The sequence below is a fragment of the Canis lupus genome, chromosome 20 (genome assembly GCF_003254725.2).
Source record: "Canis lupus dingo isolate Sandy chromosome 20, ASM325472v2, whole genome shotgun sequence".
Taxonomy (NCBI): domain Eukaryota; kingdom Metazoa; phylum Chordata; class Mammalia; order Carnivora; family Canidae; genus Canis; species Canis lupus.
Window position 1 is genome coordinate 52,172,693 of NC_064262.1, and position 18,539 is coordinate 52,191,231.

General features: G+C 40.1%; 2 protein-coding genes across 7 annotated transcripts in view; one reads left to right on the top strand and one right to left on the bottom strand.

Annotated features, from left to right (window-relative positions):
* LOC112666455 (mucin-16) overlaps window positions 1-7,577 on the top strand; it is an 84,508-nt gene extending 76,931 nt beyond the window's left edge. For all 4 annotated transcript variants that reach the window (XM_049097638.1, XM_049097639.1, XM_049097637.1 and 1 more), the window contains 4 exons: window positions 4,553-4,719; window positions 6,157-6,198; window positions 6,401-6,480; window positions 7,418-7,577. In XM_049097638.1, coding sequence (XP_048953595.1) covers window positions 4,553-4,719; window positions 6,157-6,198; window positions 6,401-6,480; window positions 7,418-7,516 — 388 coding nt within the window. In that variant the 3' untranslated portion in view covers window positions 7,517-7,577. The remainder of the gene's footprint in view (window positions 1-4,552; window positions 4,720-6,156; window positions 6,199-6,400; window positions 6,481-7,417) is intronic.
* Window positions 7,578-9,570: 1,993 nt separating this feature from the next.
* MBD3L1 (methyl-CpG binding domain protein 3 like 1) lies at window positions 9,571-13,602 on the bottom strand. Of its 3 annotated transcripts, none has more exons than XM_025457418.3 (2): window positions 13,468-13,602; window positions 9,571-10,319 (listed from the first exon to the last, which is right to left on the bottom strand). In XM_025457418.3, exon 2 carries the CDS (start codon window positions 10,299-10,301, stop codon window positions 9,666-9,668), a length of 636 nt encoding a protein of 211 aa, XP_025313203.3. In that variant the 5' UTR covers window positions 10,302-10,319; window positions 13,468-13,602; the 3' UTR covers window positions 9,571-9,665. The 3 variants fall into 3 exon arrangements, with proteins under 3 accessions (XP_025313203.3, XP_025313200.3, XP_025313201.3); XM_025457415.3 differs by lacking the exon at window positions 13,468-13,602 and adding an exon at window positions 10,841-10,973; XM_025457416.3 differs by lacking the exon at window positions 13,468-13,602 and adding an exon at window positions 10,895-10,952.
* Between the last annotated feature and the right edge of the window lie 4,937 nt (window positions 13,603-18,539).

Here is an 18,539-nt window from a genome sequence, read left to right on the forward strand (position 1 = left end):
TACCCCTTTGAAGTGTACAATTTAGTAGTATATTTATAGAGTGGTATAACCATCCCACTAATGGTGGATTTTCTTAAAATCCTGTCCCCATTAGCAATTGCTTCCTTTTCTTCCCTTATCCCCATCCCCTAGCAAACAAATAATCTCCTTTCTGTCTTCTAGATTTGCCTATTCTGAACATTCAATATAAAAGGATTTTATACTCTGTGGTCTTTTGTGACTGACTCTTCCCCTGAGTGTAATGTTTCCCTGAGGTCATCCATGTTGTAGCAATATAGTACTTTATTCCTTTTTTAATTACTAAATAATATTCTATAATATAGCTAGGCCACTTAAAAGGCTTTTCCTTTAAATCCAATTTAATTAACATATACTGTATTCTTAGTTTCCAAAGTAGAATTTAGTGATTCATCAGTTGCATATAACACCCAGTGCTCATTATGCCAAGTGCCCTCCTTAATGCCCAGTACCCAATTACCGCATCCCCTCTCCCATCTCCCCTCCAGCAACCCTCAATTTGTTTCCCATAGTTACGAGTCTCTTATGGAGGCAAACCATAAGGGTGGCTATACCACTTTGTGTTTATCCATCCATTCATTGATGGACCTTGGGTTGTGGCCACTTTTTGTCTATTATGAATAATAGATCTATGATCATTCTTGTGTGAATTTTTGCATCAATTTGTGTTTTCAGTTCTCTTGGGCATATACTTAGGGCTGGTATTGTATGGTCATATGGTATTCTGTGGTAACTTTTGAGGAACTACTGAACTGTTTGCCATAGTGGCCCTACCATGCCCCATTCCCACAAGCAATATATGAGGGTTTCAAACTATCTAGATCCTCACCAACAATTGTTATTGTCCTCTTTTTACAATCATCCATATCATCCTAGTGGATGTGAAGTGGTACCTCACTGTGGTTTCATTTTGCCTTTTCCTAACAATTAGTGATGTTAAACATATTTGCATGGACTTATTGGCCATTTCTCTATCTTCTTTGGAGAAGAGCCTATTCTCTTTTCCCAGTTTTACATTGATTTTTTTTTTTTATTGTTGGAGTTATAATCATTCTCTGTATGTTCTGATACTAGACCCTTATCAAATAAGTGATTTGCAAATATGTCCTTCCATTTGTTATGCTGCCTTTTTAACCTTTTTACCTGCTTGGTACTGCCTTTTGAAACACATTTTTAATTTTGACGACTCTCAATTTATCAATTTTTTTCTTTGGTTATTTGTAATTTTAGTTCTATATCTAAGAAACCATTGCCTAATCCAAATTCACAAATTTATACCAGGTTTTCTTCTGAGGTTTTTATAATCTTATCTCTCACATTTAGTCATTTGATTTATTTTGAGTTAATTTTTGTATATGTCGTGAGGTACAAATCCAACTTCATTCTTTTTTTAAATAAATTTATTTTTTATTGGTGTTCAATTTTCCAACATATAGAATAACACCCAGTGCTCATCCCATCAAGTGCCCCCCTCAGTCACCCCCACCCCCGCCCACCTCCCCTTCCACCACCCCTAGTTCATTTCCCAGAGTTAAGAGTCTCTCATGTTCTGTGTGCATATCTAATTGTCTCAGTACGATTTGTTAAATAGACTATTCTTTCCCTTTTATCTTGGCACTCTTGTTGAAAATCAGTTGTCCATGATTGCATGAGTCTGTTTATGGATTCTAAGTTCTGTATATTTTTTAATTTTTTATTTAAACTCAATTTAGTTAACATATAGTGTATTATACGTTTTAGGGGTAGTATTTAGTGATTCTTCAGTTGCATATAACACCCAATGTTCATTACATCCCATGCCCTTCTTAATGCCCATCACCCAGTTACCCCATCGCCAACTCACCACCCCTCCAGCAACCCTCAGTCTGTTCCCTATAGTTAAGAGTCTCTTATGGCTTACTTCCCTCTCTGTTTTTATCTTATTTTATTTAATTTTTCCTTCCCTTTCCCTATGTTCAATTCCACTGACTATATGTCTATTCTTATACTAGTGGCCACTATTTTTATTACTATAGCTTTGTAGTAAGTTTTAAAATTGGGAAATGGAGTTCTCTAATTCTGTACTTTCTCCATATTGGTTTACCTATTTGAGGTCTCTTACAGCTCCATATGGATTTTAGAATCAGCTTGTTAATTTCTGTAAAAGAGCTGGGATTTTAATAGGGATTACATTTAATCTGCAGACCAATTTGCGGAATATTTTAAAAATAATAAGTCCCTAGTCCATGAAGATGGGATGCTCTTCCATGTATTTAGGCATTTCAAAATTTAGCAACATATTTTGTAGTTTTCAGTATACATATCTCACAATACTTTTAAGTTTATTTATTCTTAAGTGTTTTGTATTTTGTTCTTTGATGCTATTATGAATGGAATCGTTTTATGAATTTCACTTTAAGAACTAATTACTAGTGTATATAAATACAATTGATTTTTGAAGATTTTTAAAAATTTACTCATGGGAGACACAGAGAAAGAGAGAGAGAGACAGAGACACAGGCAGAGGGAGAAGCAGGCCCCATGCAGGGAGCCCAATGTGGGACTTGATCCCAGGATCCAGGACCACGCCCTGGGCCAAAGGCAGGCACTAAACCGCTGAGCCCCCAAGGGATCCCCACAATTGATTTTTGTATATTGGCCTTCTATCCTACATTCATACTGAACTAGCAGTTTTTAGTTTTGTGTGTGTATATTAGGATTTTCTATATTCAATAGTATGCCGTCTGTGAATAGAGATAATTTTACATCTTTCCTTCAAAACTGAATGCCTGTTCTTTGTTTTTCTTGCCTGTTTTATTAGAATTTCATTTATTAAAATGTAAATAAGATATGAAATGAGGGAAGACAACACTGTCTTGTCCCTAGTCATAGGAAAAAATTTTTAGTCTTTCATCATTGAGTATGGTTTTATCTGTGGGTTTTTCATGAATGCTATTTTTCAGGTTGAGCCACTTTCCTAGTTTGTTTAACTTTTTTTGTTTGTTTAATCATGAAGAATGTTGTATTTTTTCAAATTCTTTTTTTTTTTTTGGATATGTCTGACATTGTGTGGTGTTTGTCCTTTATTCTATTAATATGCTCTATTACACTGATAATTTTTTTCAGATATTAAGCCAACCTTTTAGCTAGAGTTGAGAGATTAAGACCTTTTCAAGTATTCACATGGGGGAATCCCTGGGTGGCTCAGTGGTTTGGCGCCTGCCTTTGGCCTGGGCATGGTCCTGGAGTCCCTGGGTAGGTCCCGCATCGGGCTCCCTGCATGGAGCCTGCTTCTCCCTCTGCCTGTGTCTCTGCCTCTCTCTGCGTGTGCCTTTCATGAATGAATGAATGAATAAATAAATAAATAAATAAATAAATAAATAAACAAATAAATAAATAAAATCTTTTTTAAAAAAAGAAGTATTCACACAGCCCCACACACTTGTGACCTTCTAGATCCCCACAGACACATTGGAGTTTTCCAAACCCCTCAGAGACATCTCTTTCCCCACTTAAAAATATTTTTTTTTGGCTCACCTCTTGCCTACCCTAACTGGTATGGCTCCCTCAGTCAGCTGCCATGTTAAACAACTACCACTGATTGTTTTTGGCAAGTGCCCTGGGGATAGGCTGTCCTTACTGACAAAGCTGTGAGTCAAATAAAGACAATCCCTAGAAATGGGGCTTTTTAAAGGAATCTCCAGACAAGTCAACTATTGAAAATTCCCTACCCTCATGGGGTTTATGTTGCAGTTGCAATAACAAGAATGGGCAATTGAAAATGGGAATGGATCTTTTGGGGATCTCCAAAAGATTATGGCTGCTAAGCTGCTGGTTTTCTAAGCTACCATGGTTCTCAGACTGCTGGCTTTCAAAGTTTCTGGGGATATTATGAGAGCAGGATGTGAATAATGGAAGTTCTAATGCCATAAAGCTTGTTCCCTTTACTGAGATTCAGCCATTTTTTTTTAATTTTTTTTTTATTTATTTATGATAGTCACAGAGAGAGAGAGAGAGAGAGGCAGAGACACAGGCAGAGGGAGAAGCAGGCTCCATGCACCGGGAGCCTGATGTGGGATTCAATCCCGGGTCTCCAGGATCGCGCCCTGGGCCAAAGGCAGGCGCCAAACCGCTACGCCACCCAGGGATCCCCAGCCATTTTTTTCTTAACTAAATGATCCTCAGATTGTTGCAAGCCTTTGGTTAATTTCTAGACTTCTGAAAAAGTTGATTTTGATCATTCTTGCCAATGTTCTCAATGATTTTATGGATTTCTGGAAGGCCTTACTCCAAATATTTCAAAAATTTTCTCCCCATGGCTATTTATTTATAAGCTAATTAAATTAAATTAAATGACATGTTAAGCTTCTCATTCACAGTAGCGTATTTTAAGTGCTCAACAACAATATGGGGCTGTTAATGACTGTATTTTGATATTGTAGACACAAATGTTTGTATCATTGCAGAAAGTTCTTTTGGTTAGGACCTAGAAGCAGGGAACCTGGAAGCAGGGTAGAATTCAAGATATCCTTGTTCATCCCTTTTGCCCTTCCAGGTCTCTCCCCCACAGCAACCACACTGGGGTGGACTCTGTGTGTAACTTTTCACCATTGGCTCGGAGACTAGACAGAGTTGCTATCTACTTGGAGTTCCTGAGGCTGACCAAAAATGGTACCCAACTGCAGAACTTTACTCTGGACAGAAACAGTGTCCTTGTGGATGGTAAGGCTTCCTAGTCATTGGGCCAGGACAGGGGACTAGGTACCAACCTCCACATGTGGGGCCTTTCCTGAGAATCTGTAGACCTGGGATTGAGTCAGCATTAAACTTTTTTAGGCTGGCAGGAGGTGGCATAGCTCCTCAGGCTTTACCCACCACTGAGGGAGAGGCCCTTTTCTCCCCAATAAAATATTGGAGATACTTGCCTTCTTAGAGATAGCTCTGTATCCTCCGGCTGGTCACTTTCCCTCTCTGTAATTCTGTTTCTCATCCCTGTACTGAAAGTCACTTGGCCAGTGGTCAGTGAGGGACTCTAGCTCCGAGCTATACGTGAACCAGCCTTGACAGGCATAGGGGATGGACTTGTTTTCTCCCAGATAGACTATATAAAAACAGGCAATGGACCTGATTTGGTCCATAGTCTATAGTTTCCCAAGTTCTGTTCTAGATCAGCACCATGCAGCAGAACTTTCTGCAACGATGAAATGTTCTGTATCTGTGCCATCCAGAGCAGTAGCCACATGCAACTATTGTGTACTTAAAGTCTGGCTATTATGACTGGCTTTTGCAGTTACTGATTTTTAATGTTACTAAGGTACCATATTTTTAAAATTTTGTTTAATTCAGATTATTTTTAATTTAAGAAGCCACTTGGAGCTGCTCCATATTGGACAGCACATCTATAAAAAGTTGACTGGGGAGAAGTTGTACAGTAGGGGGACCTGAAACTCCCCCCCATGCCTGGTGAATGCTATGTGTCCCTACCCTCAATGGGGTTTATGTTGCAGTTGCAATAACAAGAATGGGCAATTGAAAATTATAAATTATTTGGTGTGAAATAATTCATACTTGGGAGTGGGGATCAGAAAAGCCTTCTTGGAAGAAATTACATTGTACCTGAATCCTGGAAAATGAGTATAAAACAATTTGGTGAAGGAGAAGGGGTGAGTATTTTTCTAGGCAGAGAAGAGAGCATTTGAGTGGGAATTTACAAAGTTAGAGAGATCACTTGGGCTTGCCAACTATGATGACCCATTCTCTCAATCATCATAAGATGGCCTAGCCCAATTTCAGTCCTCCATCCTCATGGGATGAGGTATGAATTTGATTGATTTATTATACTCCTGTAGTGTGATACTTGAATTATGTAGCAAAGTGTCCTCATTTTTCAGAGAAAAATGGATGAACATTATGATTTTTACTTTAGGATTCCAGTGAAAATAGGAATGAAGCAAGGATGACAAGTGCTGATAATTGATACATTGGATGAAATATTGTTTTAATATTTAATTTTAAACAATATTGTTTTAAATCATATGTTTATGATAGTGTTCTGTTTTTCTGTATATTTGAAGAGTTTTATTTAAAAAGCATAAAGCAAAACAAAACAAAAAAGCATAAAACACACTCACATGCATTCTCCATTTCATTCACTTGCAGGATATTCTCCCAACAAAAACGATGTCTTGGCTGAGAATTCTGGTAAGCCTCCAAGAAGCCCCAGCCCAGGATGGGGAAAGAATGTCTTAAGCTGTCCCTAGTCAAAGAAAACCATGTACCCAGAGTCTTGATAATGATGAAAACTGGACACCCCATGTCAGGGACTATTAGGCACAGTGCAGGGACAATAGGAACCCTGGGGGGAATGACAAGAGGTGGCTCACATCAGCACTTGTCTCCCCAGATCTCCCCTTCTGGGCCATCATCCTTATCTGCTTGGCGGGACTGCTGGTACTCATCACATGCCTGATCTGCTGCTTCCTGGTTAGTAAAGAAGGGTTGCTTGTCTTTTAACAATTGGGTTATAAGAGTTCTGTCATCTAGCCCCACAATGGCATACTAATTCAGCAATAAAAATGAGTGAATTATAAATATTGCACTGTCATGCATAAATCTCAAAATAATAATGTAGAGTAAAGGAAGCTCAGACAACAATAAGTATGTAGTATATGATCCTGTTTATAAACAAATTGTAGAATGCGAGCTAATCTACAGGGATATTGGTCAGATCAGTGGTTGGAGCAGGGAAGGAGGAATTACAAAGGAGCATAGGACACTTTTGGAGAGGACGAGCATTCCTTGTCTTGATTGTGGTGATGGTTTGAGGAGTTATAATCAAAACTTATCAAATGGTTTGCTTTACTACATGTAAACAGTTCATTGTATGCCAGTTATACCTCCATTAAGCTACAGTGTGTGTGTGTGTGAGTGTGTGTCTGTGTGTGTCTGTGTGTGTGCGTGTGTGTCTGAGTAGGGAGGGGAGGGAAGGAGGGAGGGAGAGGATATGAATGGGATATCAGAGAAAAGGGTAGAAAAATAGAGTTAGGGTCACCCAGGTAGCTCAGTGGTTGAGTGTCTGCCGTTGGCTCAGGTCGGGATCCTGGGGTCCTGGGATTGAGTCCCGCATTGGGTTCCCTACAGGGAGTCTGCTTCTCCCTCTGTCTATATCTCTGCCTTTGTGTGTGTGTGTGTGTGTGTGTGTGTGTCTCATGAATAAATAAATAAAAACCTTTAAATGTATATATTAAGAATAGGGTTAAAGGGAAGAAAGAAGAGAAAGAGATAAAAGAGGGACAAGGCATGAGAGAAAATGAAGTGGAAAAGGTTGACAGACATACAGAGAGCAGCAGGCCTCTGTGGCTTTGGCCACCCCCATCCTGTGGTCCCAGGCCATTCTCATGCCCTCTCCTTGCCCTCGCAGGTCACTGTCTGCCAGCGGAAGAAGGAGAGAGAATACGAGGTGCAGCAGGACAGCCTAGGCTATTACCTGCCACACCTAGACCTGAGGAAGCTACAGTGAGAGCTCTGCCTGAGGCTCCAACGGAGCTTGGCTGAAACAACAATAAACCACATTGGTCAGACACAGTCTCTGGGCCCTTCTTGACTTGGCCCCTTACGAGTTCACAGGAGACCAAGACAAAAGGTGAAGGTCCCCTTTCACTAGGTCTTGAAGGACAATTGCAATTCTGTCTTTTGGTTTCATGGCATTTCACTTCTCAAGGGCAACAGAACTGGCAAGAGGCCTAGATGTGGTTATTGTGTAAAATCAACATTCCACCTCCATGAGAGACTTCTCTTCCTAGAAACCTTGGAGCACACCTCCCCTTGGCTCTGTGTCAGCCATTGCACCCATCTCCATTCCTCCAATATTTCTCCACTCCCAAAGTTAACCCAACTCTGTCTCATTCTCTGAAGCTCAGGTTCACCGGGACTTCTAGACCAGTCTGCTTCAGTGGCTCCTCTTCCCTCCTGGGTACTCCAAGATGGGAAATAGTCCAAGAAAGAACAAGCAGTGGGTCAGAAATGACTCTGCAATCGATGTTAGGACTTGGAGCTGAAATCACTAGGATCTGGGAAGCCTCAGTCCCAGAGAAATACCAAGGCTTGAGAGACATAGTGTCTGCTTTGGATATAGAGACAAAGAACACCCAATGTGGAAAAAATTCTGAGGAAAAAGCTAGACAGTTTTTCTTCATCTTTCTCTGCACTGACTCCAACTAGACAGAGCAGGGGCTTCCCAGCAAGGAGTGCTCAATGAGCCGGGCACGAGGCAAGCTGTGCTGTCCTGCTTTGGGTTTGTGAGAATAGTTGGCATGATCTCTACACGTTTTGCAGACCACAGCTGAAGATGCCCAAGGGCAGAGAAGTCACAGCAATGCCACCCATTCAAACTTACTTGGTATGAGCTTCACATCCTCAGTCTTAAGCAGCCATTCTCTGAGAATGCCTTCTCTGGAGATTATAATAAAGATAACAAGAGCTATCATTATTGACTACTTAATATCTACTATGCAACATGAGTAGCAAGTTCTGTGTGCATTTTCTTACACTCACTGTCCTTGAGAGCTGCATTCCCATTTTATAGCTAATGATATGGAGGCTCAGAAATACTAAATAACAAGGAAGGAAAAGAATTCCTAAGAACCTAAATTAAACACCTCACCCACACTGTCTGTCAAAGAAAAAGATAAAAACACTCTCTAAAATATGGACAGACTCAATGTTGACCTCCACAGGCCTTCAGTCAAAGAACCAGTAAAAGGATGTACATCAGGAAGCAGAGATGTGAACCCAGAAAAACATAACAGGACTCATGAGGAAAAGAAGAAATTCAGTGTATCGAAATCAAATTAGTTTTAAAACAAGATGATAAAACACATTCTAAAATTCCAGATGCATATCATATGGAAGAATAGAGAAGATTCCGTTTTATAATAATTCCTTTTTAGGGAAGATAGAAATACCTCAAATATTATTTTTTAATAACTCATTCTGAGAAACTGATGAATCCATGACACCAAAGTACTAATGATGAAAAGGATTTGAATATTACCACAGGTTGCTCAAGCGCATTGACCATTAAATTCCAATGGGCAATGGCTCAGTGATAGATTAATGAAGCTGAAAACAGTCTCTCTTGACATCATGATCCCCAAAATGGCACATCAGTTTTCATGAATCGAATTTCCAACACACAGATAGTTTTTTAAAAGTGAAAAGTCTGGTATTTCCTTGTATTGAACTCTGAATTAACATGTGACGAAGAACAGAAAATAGAGACCTACAGATATCTTCTTTGAGAGCATAGATAGAACAGCTTTAAAGAAATATTTTGTTGGGATCTGCTGGAATATAACACAAAAAGAACAGTCCGCTTCGACAAGGCCTATTTTACCGACTGTGAGGGCAAACACTAAATAATCCCAAGGCTTTGATTACTCTCTGTTGACTTTACAACACAAACAATATACAAAGTAAGGGAAGATAAGAGTACAACATGGAAAAGAAAGATCTCCTTTCTCGCATGAAGCCCAATCTTGCAGCTCAAAAAGATCCCTGTCTCGATTGTCTATGTCACACAAAATAATTTAATACAAGAAAATTACCGGTGCATATTAATAAGTCAAGGGCTTGGAACACGAAGACAACATGGACACTGCAAAGAGGCATTAATAAAGTGCTGTGCTGCATTTCATCTGCACCAGCTTCTCTTTCTTTTCGTGGTGTTTTTTGGAATGTCTTTCTTGGTCCCCCATATTCTCTGTCTCTTTAGCGAACCTGTCTACAGCCAGTGCCATGGCCAACCTTTGTCTTGCTGTCTTCACTTTCCTGTCCTGTTTCCTGATATCTTCCTCAGTCACCAGAAATTGTTTGCACAGGAGCTGTGGGATAGTCAGGCCAGCTCCTGGAATCAACTTTGCCAAATCTGAAGACCCGGCAGGGGTGGGTATGGGGCTAGAGTTCAGACCCCCTGCAAGAACACCTGGCACATAGTCACCTGTGCATGTAGGTGCAAGTTTTTGTAAGATTTTCGCAAGATCCAAAGTGCTTAATGGCTCCCCTGTGCTGCTGCAGGCCTGGAGACCTTGCAGCCTCTTCTGCCAGTACACCTGTTGGGGCTTGTCCAGAGTTTCCTCCCAGTGATGGCATCTGACCTCATTGCCACGATGAGATGTGATTCTGGTAACTGGCCTCTTGAATATGTAACTGGACATCCTCAAAGGGATTGAGACACTTAAGCGAGACTTTAGTTTGGATTGGTTTCCACAATCACGTTGCTTTCTCTGTGGAGGCTTGACCATCATACTTCTTTTCCTTTTACCCTATAAAAATAAATCATGAGATTGGGCTAAAATGATAAATGAAGGCTGACTTCTTAGGAGCATCGTATGGGTTATCTTGTACTTCTTCCTTCCTTCTCTACCTCTGGGGATAGATCTGATCTGTGTCCTGGGATGTCATCGGAGATGAACCTCGAAAGTTCAAGGTCAAAATTTAGGACCTGCTCCAGATCATTTCTCCTTCACCATCATGTAAGGCCCTCTCTTTTATGATTTATTCTTATTTGTCCTTGTCACTTTCAACCACACAATTCCTGGTACTCCTTCCCTGGATAACGGTGTCCAGTCTTTTTCTAAATCTCTAGCCCCATCATCCTTCTGTGTTGTGTGACTATTCATTTGGTTGACCCATTGACTACTTGGTTTTCATAGCTCCTTCAGAGCTTACACCAATATTGAAATTATCATCTGCCCAACACTTAGCAACTCACTCCCATATCCCAGACTTTACATCAACCCACATGGTCGTGGTCAAAAATAAATAATTCAGAAAACATACTTACCCATCAAAAATTCCTAATTTTTTGTTTTCATTGAAATGCTCATACAATAGTTACCTGTCCTGCAAGATCGTAAGTGATGCCAGATCACCATAACCTCACCTTACTTTGTCTCCTATTCCTATCAATCCTGGATTCCATGGTCTATGATCTCAATAATTCCCTTGGAATAATCCAGAATTCCTTAACACTCATCATATCTGCCTTGTAAAATTTCAAATCTGGAAGACCCTGGCTATGTGCCATGTCATAGCTACTGTTAGTCTTGTGGTAACTGCTGAGAAGAGCACACATACTTTGGTACCACTATAAATCCAAAATCTTCTGCATCCACTGCAAAGCATCCATAATGCCTGGAAACTTTATTTTTATGTGTTGGCATATTTATTCCTTGGTTTTTCACAAAACTTATTTCAAGCTTTTTACTTTTCTTTTTTACTTCATCCATATCCAAGATCCCTTAACTTGCCTGATATTTCACAGAGAAAGGGCTCCTTCTACTCCCTCTGTTTCATTGTGAATCACTGAGAAAAGGTCATCTCCATCGCGTGCCTCTGGGGCCTCATCTTCACCTCCTCAGACCACCTCACTCTTCCATCTGCCCTCACCATTCTGTGGGCCTTTCTGGATAAGGCCACAATGATTCCTTTGACCCAGGAGGAGCTTTTTAGTATTCATATGGCAACACCTTTAAGTGGAAAACCTACGTTTGCAACAACTTAGATATGTGAATCCTATTTTACAGTTGTGAATAGTATACAATCTAAATACAAAGAAAGTACATCTGACAAAATTCAACTCTCAAATTGAGACTGTGCTGTACATGGAAAGAGCTGGATTTCTGATACTCAGTACACAGGCAAAAATGTGAGCTATCCCTATTAATTTTTACATTGATTGCATGCACAGGTGAAAACATCTTGTTACAGTGTTTTAAAATCCATTATTAAAATTCATTTCACATGTTTGTTTTTATCTTTGTAAAGGTGGCTACTAAATAAAAATTTAAATTCCATAATATAGAGTGCTTAGTGGTCCTACTGACAGCACGGCTCAAGGCATGTGTAAAAATAAAGCCCAGAGCAAAATGTCTGGGAAAACTTTTCCCAAGGAGAGGAGTGTATCTCGACCCCATAGCAAGATGCAGTGTGCCTCAGCACACACACCCTGAAGTAGACATTGTCTCAGAGTACTACCACTACTTCTCAAATGCCATGAGGTTGCACCCTCACACAGCCCAAACTGGACTTGATCTCAAGAGAGACATCCAAAGTCCATGTAATTTACCAATTAAGAAGAGCCAAACCAGAAACCATGAGTCAAAATTTTTTGTGACTTGCCCACCATTGGCCTCTATTGTAAATACAATTTGTTTGGGGAACTTCTTCAGGGAGGGTCATTTTAAAAATACACAATAAATCTAAATGAGAATCATTCTAACCAATAAATGAAAATAAGAGGATAGAACACAAATATCATTATTATCAAATCACTATTGGATTTGTGAGTCAGGGAACAGACGAGACTGGATTAATGTGGACTCGTTAGGCTGATTCTGATTACATGGCTGTGAGATTGATGTGTTGCACTAGGACTTGTGGAACATGCAAGCCCTATTTAACTACCACAGCTGGCCAACCAGACCAGTTGGTGCTGGCCAATCCCCTGGCTCCACCCCTCTGACAATACCTGGAGGATTTTCCCAACATCCCACTCTACCACTGCATTCTTCTACCCGCTACCAGCCAAGGAAACATTTTCTCCAAGGTTCATGTTCTGTGTGTTTGCCCAGCTCTGGAGGTGACACTTCTCTCCCAGGTGAAGGAAAGAATCAAGGTGCAGGCCATGGGAGCTGCAGAGATTGGACAAGGACTAAGATTCGCTGACACAGAGAAAAGAATCTATAGTGTGCAGGGGTGTCAGGGTCTAAGAAGAAGCTCCAGTGATTCCTGGATAGAATCAGAGAAGAGGGTGCCAGACAGAGCAGGTATGTTTGGGTGTGATTTTGCTAGGGAATATCAGTAGGAAGACATGTGCAACATAGGCACTGCATTCACAAATGTGGTTCATTCGTTTATCTGTCGTTTGTAATGGAGTGTTTTCTACATACATCAAGGCACTAGTTCCTGCCCTCGGGAGCCTACAGTCAGTGCCAGAAGAATTTATAAATTTTATTTATAATATACAGATATAACACTTGAAATATGTTAGGTGCTCCAAGCATCTTTCAAATACTAACGCCTTTAATGATTCTCCATGACCTTATAGTTACACTTGTTATTATGCCAATGGCAGATGGAGAAACTGAGGCACAGACAAGTAAGTCACTCATCCAAGGTGAAATGCCTAATAAATGGTAGAGTTGGACCCCAGGCCCATTTTGAGGAGTATTCTGTGCTATGTCTCTTTATTATAATTCTCATCTCTGAGTTTATCATCAGATACATGTGTCACCAAACCACAGATGTTGCAGATATAATCTCATGTACACCTGGTGATGTCAAAAGGAAGTAGTTACTAGCATGAACCCCATTATGCATTTTGGGAGACTGGAGAGGTCCCCAGTGGCACAAAGGCTTTTCCAGAATAAGAAACTGACAGAAAAAAAGAGAACTGAACTCAGCTCTGACCTCCAAGCTGGGACCCCGGTTACATTTTCAAGGAGCTGTGGGGGTGGGCTGTGTTGGATATTTGTGTACAGTTATGGAGATAACACAACCAAGGAGGGTGAGCAGTCAATAGCCCAGTGGGGGTCTTGAGTGGGTTTCAGTGAAGGAAGGGGCCCAGGAAATGGAATCTTGGAAGTAATCTCAATTCCTTGGTGACAGAACCCAACAGAATTCTGGTCACAAGGCACCCACATTCTAGAGACAGTCCCTCATCCAACTCACTTGACCAGAGATGCTCAACAGAGCAACATGTGGTCCTGTTGTATCCCTAACTTTCCAAGGCTCTGGCCTCAGAAGAGCCAAGAGTGAGAGCCTTACTCGTCTCTATAGACATTGGCTCCTTATTTCTAACACCTCTGGCCATTTGGTACAGAGTACTCTAAGGTAATACAGGACAGCTCAGGACAGGTCAGTCCAGGCCCAGCCACAACTGTGATCCAACCAGGCAGCCCATGCCCTTTACACCTTCCTATGTATGTTGGGGGATTAGGGGGAGTAAGGCAGGAAATGAGGAGGGGAGGCCTTCCTGGGCAGGAGTAGGTTGTTATTCGTAGGAAACCTGGCAGTCTGTCATGTTCATACCCCAGCTCATGGCTGGCGGGATGGAAAGGTGAGTTCTGGGTACCAAGGACCTCTACCCATGTTAATCCCAACCCTCAAGGTGTCATCTTGATTTCTCCCTGGCTAGAGGTCTATGAAGATGCTCTTCGGTGTGCTGGATCCTGGGAGCAGAACCAGAGTCCTCATTTTCTCCTCTGGTGTTCTCCAAGAGGACCCCTGAAGCCTCCTCCCCAGTTACACTTAGAGCTTTAAGAATTAAAATGAGTCCAAGAGGAAATAGGGATTCAGGTTTTATCTCGTAAATTTTAATAAAAATAAATTTTTATTAAAATAAAAATAATAAATTAAAAATAAATTTTATTTAAATTCAATTAATTAACATAATGTATTATTGGTTTTGGAGGTAGTGGTCAGTTATTTATCAGTCTTATAAAATACCTAGTGCTCATTACAGGTGCCCTCCTTAATGTTCATCACCCAGTTACCCCGTCCCCCCACTCTTCTCCCCTCCAACAACCCTCAGTTTGTTTCCTATGATTAAGAGTCTCATGATTTGTATCCATCTCTGATTTTGTCTTGTTTTATTTTTGCTTCCTTTCGCCTATAATCCTGTGTTGTTTCTTAAATTCCACATATGAGTGAGATCATATAATTGTCTTCCTCTGATTGACTTAACTTTGTTTGCATAATATCCTCCAGTTCCATCCATGTTGTTGCAAATGTCAAGATTCCACTTTTTGATGGCTAAGTAGTATTCCTGTGTGTGTGTGTGTGTGTGTGTGTGTGTGTGTGTGTATTTTGGCTCAGGTCATGATCTCAGGGCCCTGGGATAGAGCCCCATGTCAAGCCTTGTGTGGGGCTCTGAGCTCAGTGGGGAGTCTACTTGAAGATTCTCTCCCTCTCCCCCTCCTCAACCCATGTGTGTACACACTTGTGCTCTCTCTCTTTCTCTCTCTAAAATAAACATTTAAGGAAAAAGAAAAAAAAATTTCACTTTCTTGAGTTTGAGAATCAACATCTTCATCTAAAAAAAGTATATTATGGATTCTATTCCAACTTTATTACACTGAATCAAATATTTGGGGTGAAAATAAGTTCTTTACAATATTGTAACCATTGATAAATACAAGTTTGTTTTTACTTAATCATGGATTTTATTTCCTTTTTAATGTTTTATCATTTTTTCATATTATCTATTTCATTTGCTTTAGAATTTATTGACATTATTATTGTCATTATTACCTTCTGATTGCTCTGAGTTTATGTTCCTCTTCTTTTTAAAAAATTCTTGAGATGGGAGCTTAGATTAATGATTTCAGACATTCCCTCTTAACTAATGTAAGCATTTAGAGCTGTAAATTTCCCTCTATGCACTGCTTTATCTGCATGCCACAGGTTTTGATATGTTGTATTATTTTCATCTTTTTAAAAATTCATTTGAGAGTGCCTGTTGAACCATAGATTATTTATAAATGGATTAATTTCCAGTTATTTGGAGACTTTCTTGTTATTTTTATGTTCTTGATTTAAGGATGATTCCATTGTGGTCAGGGAATATACCCTGTATGATTTCAATTTGTTAACATTTGTTTTATCACCCAGTACCTGTTCTATCTTGGTGGATGTTCCATGGGAATTTGATAAGAATGTGTGTTCTGTAGTGGTTTGTTGCAATGTCCTATAAATGTCAACTGACTGTTCTATAAATGTTGATTGGATACTGATATTAATGACATCATTCAATTGTTCAATTTTATATCTTTGTTGACTTTTTGTCTTGTAGTACCATAAATTTATTAGGGAGATGTTCAAGTCCACAGTTAGAATTTTGGATCCCTCTATTTTTCCTTCTGGTTATATTAGTACTTTTTTTAGATTTTGATTTTATTATGAACACTTTCAAGAATACAGAAATTAAAAGAATTTTACAGTGAATGATTGCATACTCATCACATAGATATTACCATTAACGCCTTGTTATACTTGTTTTAGCATATAGCTATCACCTATCATTAATAAAACCACCTTATGTTTTGATACATTTCTCTCTTTCTCTTTTTCAGCTTTATGGAGATAGGATTGACAAACAAAAAATGTATATATTTAGGTTGTACAATGTGTCTTTTTTATGGTGTACAATGTGATATATCGGTTTTTGATTCACATATTTTGATTCTCTATTGTAATCAAGGTCTTCTTGGTGGAAAGATTCTTTTATCCTCAAGTAATGCCCTTGTCCCTAGCAATTTTCTTTGAAGTCTACTTTTGGCATGCTCTTTCTCCAGCTCCTACTTCTTCAAGATTCTCCCTCTGTCTTTAATTCAGAGAATAAGGGATGCCACGTGCCCACCACTGGAAGGGAGTGGAAGTTTAGACTCCCACTCCATCTCTACTGACAAGATGCCAGCTGGAAAAGGGAATGCAACCCTGGTTTGCCTGCTGATTTCCCATGGGTGTGTGAATGACCAGATTTCCTACTCATTCTCCCCTCACATTGATCCAGAAGGCTATCTTCTACCACACCAGCAGGAGACAAAGAAACACTGTGTCCACTGATGCTGCCAGTGAAATAGGAAAGCACCCAGCTGGGATGTCTGCTGTTGCTCAGTAGGTAGCAAGAGTCCAGGTGTCTGGCTTGCTCTTTGTTGTTGTTGCTGGCAGGACAGTAAAGTGTGTTCCTGGGGCACTTGCTGCTGCTGAATCAGGGAGTCAGTAGACCATCAGCAGGTAAGAAAGTACCTGCCTCTGCTGCCTGATGCTGATGGTAGGAAATAGGTGTCTATACTCCCACTCCATTTCACTGACAGCACAGAGTTTAGGTGGGGTAGAGTGGGTAAAAAATGTTTCTGTCCTGCTGAGTTCCATGACCTGACCCTTTAGCCAGAGAGAACATGTTTTTCTAAGAGCTTTTAATTTCCCTGTGTCTGTTGGTGATGCCAAGTTACAGACATCTCAGTGATGAAAATAATGGGGAAAATGGAAAATTCTAATAAAATTTAAGGAAATAACTGTGTGTCATTCCTCAGGTGCTGAGGTCCTTAGCCAATCTACCTTCTTATTTCCATCTTCTAGTCTTTATACAATTATTTGTTGAATTTTTCCCAAGGCTTTTGATTGTATTTATCAGGGAGAAGCAGGGAAAAGTGAGTCTATACCATTTTGTTCAAAACCAGGAGCCAGATTTTTTTTTTTTACTATTTGTGTATTTCTTTTCTTTTTTACTAATTGGGTATTTCTTAAGGTTTTGCTTCATATTTTTCATGTTTTGTTGACCTAATAAAGGAGTTCTTTTCTCTATTACAGTTTCAACTTGTTATCCTCAGGTATAAAAAGCTTCTTATATATTGGTCTTGTATGCAGTCACCATGATGAGCTTACTGATTATAAATCAAATTGTGATGGGGTGCCTGGTGGCTCAGTTCGCTAAGTGTCTGACTCTTGATTTTGGCCCAGGTCATCATCTCAAGGTCATAAAATCCAGCCCTGTGTAGGGTTCAGTGCTTAGCTGGGAGTCTGCTTGAGATTCTCTCTCTCTCTCTCTCTCTCCGCTCCCCTCCCATCCCACCTGTGCACTCTTTCTAAAAAAAATAAAATAGGGGACGCCTGGGTGGCTCAGCGGTTGAGCGTCTGCCTTCAGCCCGGGGCGTGATCCTGGAGTCCCGGGATCGAGTCCCGCGTCGGGCTCCCTGCGTGGAGCCTGCTTCTCCCTCTGCCTGTGTCTCTGCCTCTCTCTCTTTCTCTGTGTCTCTCATGAATAGATAAATAAAATATTTTAAAAAAATAAAAAATAAATAAAATAGAAATCAAATTGTGAGTAGAACTTCTAGGATTTCCTGGGCAGATGATTTTGTCATTAGGAACATTAATGATGCTGTAGATATCCTTGTCCTGGTCTCATATAGACTGAGAGTTATTCCAGTTCTTAACCATTAGTGATTTCTATGGGCTGAAATGTGCACCACCCCCTCCCTTCACAATTCCTATGTTGAAGCCCTAACTCCCAGTATCTCAGAATGTGGCTGTATTTGAAGATAGGTCTTTATAGAGCTAATTAAGGTAAAATTGGGTCTTCAGGGCAGTCCAAGTGACTGGTATCTTTATAAGAAGAGGAAATTTGGACAGAGATATGGACAGAAGCAAGACCATGTGAAGACACAGGGGGAAAACAACCATCTACAAGCCAAGGAGAGAGGCCTGAAAGAGATTCTTCCCTCATGATCTTCAAAAGGAACCAACTCTGCTGACACACTGACCTCAGAATTCTAGCCTCCAAACTGCAAGAAAATCAATTTCTGTTGTTTAAACCACCAAATCTGTGATACTTTGTTATGGCAGCCCCAGGAAACTCCTACAAGTTTTGTTTTTTTTTTAAGATTTCATTTATTTATTTATGAGACACACAGAGAGAAGGCAGAGAGAGAAGCAGGCTCCTCACAGGGAGCCCAATGTGGAACTCAATCCTGGAACTCCAG

Bases quoted from the DNA above. Each gene is read 5' to 3' on its own strand.
- MBD3L1 (XM_025457418.3), bottom strand. From the start codon at position 10,301: ATGATGGTCAAGCCTCCACAGAGAAAGCAACGTGATTGTGGAAACCAA.